At 32.1% G+C, this 8,547-nt stretch overlaps 1 protein-coding gene across 2 annotated transcripts; it reads left to right on the top strand.

Annotated features, from left to right (window-relative positions):
- Positions 1-704: 704 nt before the first annotated feature.
- Positions 705-4,248, top strand: PFK4 (phosphofructokinase 4). 2 transcript variants are annotated; one of them, XM_079067407.1, is made up of 12 exons: positions 705-1,092; positions 1,516-1,562; positions 1,693-1,732; positions 1,826-1,888; positions 1,995-2,279; positions 2,374-2,427; positions 2,755-2,823; positions 2,909-3,038; positions 3,148-3,188; positions 3,307-3,580; positions 3,686-3,840; positions 3,928-4,248. In XM_079067407.1, the coding sequence occupies exons 1-12, from the start codon at positions 823-825 to the stop codon at positions 4,027-4,029; spliced, it is 1,530 nt and encodes a 509-aa protein (XP_078923533.1). In that variant the 5' UTR covers positions 705-822; the 3' UTR covers positions 4,030-4,248. The 2 variants fall into 2 exon arrangements, with proteins under 2 accessions (XP_078923533.1, XP_078923532.1); XM_079067406.1 differs by having other exon boundaries at positions 1,983-2,279.
- The last annotated feature ends 4,299 nt before the right edge of the window (positions 4,249-8,547 follow it).

Here is an 8,547-nt window from a genome sequence, read left to right as displayed (position 1 = left end):
TATATATATAGTGGCGGAGGCAGTATATATATATACGATTTAAAATTTCAATCCAATAATCTGATATTATGTTGGACACATTGAGTCAATTATGCCTATTATATCGTAAACTAAAAAGAACTTTATATTAGAAGAATACTTATGTTTAAAGAGATCGAATTATTCGTGAGCTACTTGGGATCGACTTATTAAAAGTTTGACTCAAACTTGAGTTAAACGAGCTCGAACTTAGTTTTAGACTCATGTATTAAACGAGTCCGAGCCCGAGCTTCATTTGCCAAGCTCGATTAGACTCGTGAGCCTAAACGAACCTATGTATATTTATATAATACAATTTTTATTTTTAATTTTATATATTAAATTATAATTTAATATCAAATATCAAATAACGATAAACGAGCCTTTTAACGAACTTAAAAACACAAACGAGCTTGATATTTGACTATTAACCTAGACGAACTCGTGCCGAGCTTTAGTTTGTTTATACTTACCTGACAAACAAGTCGAGCACGAATATTTTAAATTCTTTACAAACCGAGCTCGAGCTTTAAAAATCAAGCTCCAGCTCAAGCCTCATAAATTTTAAATTTTAACCTAGAAGAATATGATGTGAAAACATAAAGAAACTAAAATTACCCTTTTTGAGAAACACTTATATCCAAATTTAGACGGTGATTCATATTCGCTCAAAATTTTATATCGAATTTGACCATCGCCGTTCCCAAGAGTAACTTCAACCTGCATATACTCGTCTCTCCGCCCAAAATCTCTTGTAAAAAGCATTTGATTTATTCAGTCATTCAGTCAAAAATCATACTATCAATGGATCTTTCACTGGCTTCTTCCCTCAATATTCAGCTTTCTCTCACTAAAACGCTACCATTTTCTCCAAGATTCCACAAACCCCTTCTCTTTTTCACCAATTTCACTTCTGAACCCCAAATATACTCCAGGAAGTCATTAATCACCTGTTGTTACCCTATCAGAGCTCAAACTTCGAATCTGAGTAACACTCCGACCGATGAAGATGACGATGAAGGTTTCGTCCTCGAAGACGTTCCTCACTTGACGAACTTCCTACCTGATTTACCGGTATTTTACATCACTGTTTCACTTTCCAAGTCAATCAAACAAGTTCTTAGTTTTAAAATTACTTATGTTTTGAGAAAAAAAATGATGATCAGTAAGATATGATACCAACAAAAAATCTCTGTATCCGCTTTAGTGACAGAATCCTATTTATTTGGAACTTGAGTCCACCATTTTTTCCCTCAAGAATCAAATTTACCTTTTTGGGAGTAGTCCAAGTTTGATCACCTAATGTACTTTATCCTTTGGCCTTCATATATTATCCCTTAGTTCCGATCCCAACCATTTTCCAAACTCTACGAAGATCAAAGATACATCTTTCTGTAAAAAATTCGTGAGCCTGAAGACATTTGTGATTTTAAACTAAATGAGACTCTTTTCTTACTTGGTTTTTGATAATCTTTATTTTAATCTTTTTTCTTGCAGACATATCCAAATCCGTTAGAGTACAGCCAAGCCTATGCAATAGTTAAGTAAGTTTTTCCTTCTTTCAAGATCTTTAATGTTATGCTTATAAAGTTATAACCATAACTTGTGCACTAATCTTTACAAAACATGCCTACTTTTGCAACTTACTAAATAAATTATCACTCTTTTCCACAGGAATACTTTTGTTAGTTCAGAAGATGTTGTAGCACACCAAGTACATAAACTATTTCTCTTAAACTATTCCACATAGACACATCCCTTTTCACAGAAATCTAATTTGGTCTTAAACCTTGACATCTAATTGCAGATTGTTGTTCAGAAAGGCAGTCCAAGAGGAGTGCACTTTAGGCGTGCAGGACCTCGTGAAAAGGTAATTTGTGATGATTTATTTAAGCTAGTTGTCACTCACATAACATTACACATTCTTAGTTCATTTTGGTGTAAGAAATTTTATAAAACATTAGGTTTATTTCAAGCCAGAGGAAGTACGAGCTTGTATTGTGACATGTGGCGGATTATGTCCAGGGATCAATACAGTCATCAGGGAGATTGTATGCGGGTTGAATTTTATGTATGGTGTTAATAACATACTTGGGATTGAGGGAGGGTATAGGGGTTTCTATTCAAGAAACACCATGGAATTGACTCCAAAAATTGTGAATGATATTCATAAACGTGGTGGAACTATTCTTCAGACTTCAAGAGGTGGTCATGATACAACCAAGATTGTTGATAACATCCAGGATCGTGGGATAAATCAGGTTCATGTTATATTGTTATTTTATTTCCCTTTACAACAACAAATTTGATCTTTTTCAAGAAAAGTTTTATAAAATCTTGGTGTTTTACTTTTAGGTTTACATAATTGGTGGTGATGGCACTCAAAAAGGAGCAGCTGCCATTTACAAGGTGATTCCTTTTTTTCAAAGATTATGTTCTTTTTTAATTGCTTTATAAAGGGCTGTTTCTTTTTGACTTAATAGGTTAAACACTTAATGCGGACAGATATACACTAAACCTTTACCTATTTGCCCTTCTTTTTCCCTATCACGCTATAATGTAAGGGTAAAATGGTCATTTCGTCTGATTCAGACTGTTTATTGAGGTCTAGAAAAGAAGCTAACCTTATGTATACGACACTTTATCTAGACATACATCATTATCCATTCAGACACTTTACCCATACAGGATTAATTCTGAAAAAAAAAAGAATTTATTTTTGTTATTTTCTGAAAGGAAGTTGAAAGGCGTCGCCTTCACGTGGCAGTAGCTGGGATCCCCAAAACAATTGATAATGATATTGCTGTAAGTTATTTAAACCATTTCTTTTTTCATTCTTTTATTAAAATGGAGGTTAATAATAATAATAATATTACATAATTGTTTTCAGGTAATCGACAAATCTTTTGGGTTTGATACTGCTGTAGAGGAAGCTCAAAGAGCAATAAATGCTGCACATGTGGAAGTGGAAAGTGTTGAAAATGGAGTTGGAATAGTCAAACTCATGGGTCGATACAGTGGCAAGTATCTATCTTCATATACATTTCATGAAATAAATTGTTAAAAAGTTAATTTTTATTTTTTTTTAATCTCTTATTTATTCTTCCAAACTTGTTTGATCTTTTTCAGGATTCATCGCCATGTTTGCCACGTTAGCAAGTCGAGATGTGGTAACTAAATAACAAATTTGTAATATTGTTAGTTTTATTAATCTGTAATGCAAGAATAAGATAGATATGTTAATAATAATTAATAGGTGCTATGTATATTATTGTAATTGTAAAACAGGATTGCTGCTTGATTCCAGAGTCTCCATTCTATCTAGAAGGGCAAGGTGGTCTTTTTGAATTCATTCAGCAGAGACTTAAAGAGAACGGACATGTGGTGATTGTGTTGGCTGAAGGCGCAGGTCAAGAATATGTTTCTGATAGTGTGAATGCAGTTGAAGAGAGAGATGCATCTGGAAATAAACTGCTTATTGATATTGGTCAATGGTTGACTCAGAAAATTAAAAACCATTTTGCAACGGACAAGAAAATGGCCATAAACATGAAATATATAGGTACACACTTGAATATATATATATATATATATATATATATATATATATATATATATATATAAGTGGCTGGCTGAATGAGATGAAATGACTATTGTACCCTTGCAGATCCAACATACATGATACGGGCTGTTCCAAGCAATGCATATGATAATATCTATTGTACACTTCTTGCTCAAAGTGCAGTTCATGGGGCCATGGCAGGGTTTTCTGGTTTTACAGTTGGACCTGTCAATAGCAGACATGCATATATTCCAATACAGGTAATTAAGCACTCTTACTCTCTCATATTTACATTAATTATATTATTATTGCCAATTAATATTTATAATTTATAATTATAATTGCAGCGTGTGACGGAGGCTACAAATGTTGTTAAGTTGACGGATAGGATGTGGGCTAGACTTTTGGCTTCTACTAATCAACCTACATTTTTGGAAAAACTTGAATAATAATAATAATAATAATAGATAATCTTCAACTCTTCATCCAACAATATTCAATCTCTTTCCGAACATCTGATTTTGATGTGATGCTGCCAACAATGGATTAAGATGTTTGGGGTCCTTGTTATGTGATTAAAGATACTTTACAACTTTCTTCAGGATATGCGTTTTTCCTATATATTTAGACTTTAGTTAATGAAATAATAAAATAAAGATTCAATTTTAGTACCGGGCTTATTATGTGTTGAAATAAATAAAGTCTCATTTTAACACTTTGAGAAGTGAAGTGATGGCATATATATCCTTTCACACTTGTATGATCGATCTCAAATGAAGACATTCTCATGTGTCAATACCCTCTCCTAAAATTGGGGTCCTACCACCAAAAGGAAAATCGAATATCTCTCTACACCAATTATCGACTCATGGAATACCAATATTTTCCATCCCCTACTGTGTATGGAAGCAACCCAGTTTATCACACACAAATTCATTCGTTTATTGCAATCTAAGGTTGTTTGGCGTGCCATACCAGCTTATTTTTGAGCATTTTAATTTATCACTAGGGAGTTAAACTCTCAACATATACTGGTCCTAGGTTGGAATCACATGTGCTTCAACCTTTTAAAAGTTTAGGGACCTTAGATGTACAAAAAAAAAAAAAAAAAATGACTTATTGATTTGGGCTGCGAATTGACTTCAGTGGCATAGAGGTTTTACTAGGGGTGAGCAAAAACCGCACCGCAACTAAAATTAACCGTAAAAACCGCATAAACCGCATAAACCGCAACCGCAATAAAAACCGATGGTGTGGTTTTATGTTTTTCAAAAACCGCAAATTTGCGGTGCGGTGCGGTTATTAGTTTTCAAAAACCGCAAAAAAAACCGCACCGCACCGCATATATTATATATAATTTTTTTATTAAATATTAATATATTAAATATTAAAAATAAGACAAGTTTCATGGATGAAAGAAATATAAAATTTTAGAAGACAAAAGTGTTGGTTTTTTCTTATGTTTAACTTTGGAAAATGGTGAAATTTGACAATTTTAAGATATTTATTATTAATTACTAGTGATTTAAAGTTTTTAAGATATTAGTTGTTTGTAATTTAAGTTAATTGTCTTATACTTTATGGTTTTTTATTATTACAAGTAATATGTTTGAACTCTTAAAGCTGTTTGAACTCTAAAGTGCGGTTAAAAACCACAAAATAACTGCACCAAATCAATGCGGTTAATAACCGAAAAACAAAAAATCAAAACCGCACCGCAAAAAATAACCACCTAACCGCACCGCAAAAATAACCGCACCAATCGGTTTTGAAAATGGATTAACCGCATTTGCGGTTAGTGGTGAGGTTTTGGTCAATAACCGCACCGAACCGCACCGCGCTCACCCCTAGGTTTTACAGTGTCTAATAGAACATCACAATGCCATTTTCACTGATGCAAATGAGACTGTTTGGAGGTGACTCGTATTTCTTCATCATTTTAAAATTTGATTCAATTTTCTCATCAATAAAATTCATTCTCTCATATCATCAACCTTACCATAAACTGGAGCTTTCCTTTTTGGATTGCTGGTGATTTGTATATTCTGTCTCATAATGTTTTTAGGTTAGAAATGTATGCAAAGTTTTTTTTTTAATTTTTTTTATAAGAAAGGTTATGACGTTTGGTTTTCCTTTTGTAATTCTTGATTTGCATAAGAACTCGGCTTAAATTCTGTTTTTATAGTTGGGCCGAAGCCCATAACAAAAGTATTCTATTACATCATTGAGAATTTGAGATTTATCTATTGGGCCTACATTAATATCACATAAACAAAATACAATTTCTTAGGATAAAAAAAGTATTATAAATTTTAAATCATAAAGATATCATCGATGTAACATAAGCAATGTATTATAATTTCACAATTATCGATACAAATTATACAAAAAACACAATGGTTTAAAAAAAAATCGATTTTAACACTGTATTATTTTTTGTTACTATTTAGTAACTAATTTTTTTAATTTTTTACAACGATGTCTACTTGAGCGGTCAATTCAATTAGTCGTTCATGTGTAGGTTTTTGGTAACATGACAACTAACATTAAATGAAGACGTGTCAAAATTCAAAAAAAAGTTGCATAAAAGATACTATTTTTTTTTGTATAAATACATATTTTTTATGTTTAAACCATAATGTTATACATAAATATGTATTATTTGTATTATAACCATATTTTTTATTAAATATGTAATTTTAATGAAATACGGTTAAATGCTAATAAATACATGAAATACGGTATAAGTATAATAAAAATGAATTTTAACATATGAAACCATATAAATACATTTTGTTTACATTTAAAAAGCACATTTTTGTATAAATACAAGTTTTTTCGGTTTAAACTATAATGTTATACATAAATATATATTTTTTGTATTATAACTGTATTTTTCATTAAATATGTAATTTTAATGAAATACGATTTCAATGTTAATAAATACATGAAATGCGGTATAAGTGTAATAAAATATGAATTAACTGTAATATATTTTGTAATTGAGCTCTTGGTAATTAATGGTTGATATTTAACTTGCTAACAAAAAAGATTATGATCTTTTGTTGAATCTTTATCTGCAAATGCTCCAACAACTATCAAGAAAAAAAATGTCAAGAGAAAAGAGGAGAGTTTAGAAAGAAGAAGACCAAGAGGGAGATATATGTTTATTGATCAAGGAAGAGAAGGTAAAACAAAATTGTTTTTGGTTTATGAAAAAAGAGACCGGTAGATGTTGAAAAAAACAATAGAAGAATATAATCGAGTAAAGAATTCGTGAAAGTGAAAATAGAAAAATAAATATGTTTATCAAGAAAGTGGTTCTTAGATAATATATATGGATTGTATTTAGAGAAATAATATGTACCGTCCCAAAATTCATAAGTAAAAGTTTCATTTTTAAGTTCATCAATCCCAATCATCACATGTCTCAAAATCATCCAAAATACAAACTATCACAAAATATCAGAGTAAAAGAAATCATAAATGCAGAAATCACGAGGGGTGGGGGGTGGGGGAATGCTATGCCATCACGCTGGGCCCTTCCTTTTTGTACCGGAATTACCTGAAACCAAAACATATATGTAAGCACAAAGCTTAGTGAGCTTCCCCAAAATACCACATATATCATACACATAAATATAATATCACCTGCCTGTATCAGGCCCGCAACAACCCCCAGGTCCGTATCAACCCTCGAGTCCGTATCAACCCCATAGAAAAACAATTAGGGGTCGTTTGATAGTTGTTAACTGAGTTAGAGCTGACTGGGTTAGCAGCTGATTGAGTTAGAAGTTCTGACTGAGTTAACTTCTGACTGAAACTTGTTGTTTGATTTTGCATCTGACTGATACTTTAAAATGACTATATTGCCCCGAGACAACATTTTATAATAATTCCTTCACGACTTACCATTTAATTTATAACACTACAAATACACCATTTTCAATTTAAAAAATCATAAACAAAAGAACATGATCTTGGTAAGTAAAGAAGATAAATGAATTTTGGATAATTAATGCATATAGAAACACATTTATGGAGTGTATACTTCCCAAATTGTTCTTTAATCAGATCAGTTTATGTATACCACAAATAAACAATTTCAACTTCATCAATTGTTGGCCTTTAGAACATGTTATGTAGTATTTTACACCAAATAATATACCCTTCATAGATATGAGCTTTGCCATTACTCTAAAAATAACAATGGACATTGAAAACAACAGGAAATTATAGTGAAATGTCGCAAGCTAACCATTAAAACTGGTAGAAAGACATCAGACCTTTATAAAGTACATTTTAAATAACTCAATTCACTTTGACCATTTTGCTAGAAATAGCAATGCACATCAGACAGAAAAACACCAAAAATTAGCAGCTTGCTTATGAATGGTCAATTGAAACAACATATAACAACTATTCATCTGTGTCTTGAACTTTTGACATCCCACCGAATCAAAGAATTGAAGTTAGAGAATACTCAAAAGATAGCAACAATATTTATGGTGAAAACATCATAGATTTAAGTAATTATTCCATAACTATAACCAATAAGAGCTCATGTCGTACATAAAATTTCAATTTGCAATTGATCAAAAGCGAGATACAAAAAGGAATCGAGAACTCAAGAACTTAATTGTCTCCTCGTCTTCTATGTATCCTTTTTCCCAAATTTTTGTTTACCGTGAGAAGTAGGTTATTGCCCTAACAACGCTCCTCATTTTGAAGGAATCTAGAACTCAAGAACAACCGCAAAGCAGGGACGTTGAGATGCTAGGACGCATGTCGGAATATCTCAGATCTGGGACGTTGAGATGTTGCGATAATGTGGAGGTCGCCGCCGACAGATGCTGGTGAGGTGTCGCCGGTCGAAGGAAGCGTAGATGTAGAGGTGAATTTCAGTCGTCTATAAGGAACGAGAATTGCTGCTGTGAATTTCTCCAGTTGTCCCGGTCCTTCAAATT

This window comes from Lactuca virosa, chromosome 8, assembly GCF_052849685.1.
Source record: "Lactuca virosa cultivar CGN04683 chromosome 8, Lactuca_virosa_CGN04683_v6, whole genome shotgun sequence".
Classification (NCBI taxonomy): Eukaryota; Viridiplantae; Streptophyta; class Magnoliopsida; order Asterales; family Asteraceae; genus Lactuca; species Lactuca virosa.
The sequence above is the reverse complement of the archived record's forward strand: the minus strand, read 5'-3'. Positions and strand labels throughout refer to the sequence as shown.

Bases quoted from the DNA above. Each gene is read 5' to 3' on its own strand.
- PFK4 (XM_079067406.1), top strand. From the start codon at position 823: ATGGATCTTTCACTGGCTTCTTCCCTCAATATTCAGCTTTCTCTCACT. The intron at 1,093-1,515 runs GTATTTTACATC...TTTTTCTTGCAG, and splicing joins ACTTCCTACCTGATTTACCG to ACATATCCAAATCCGTTAGA. The intron at 2,428-2,754 runs GTGATTCCTTTT...ATTTTCTGAAAG, and splicing joins GAGCAGCTGCCATTTACAAG to GAAGTTGAAAGGCGTCGCCT.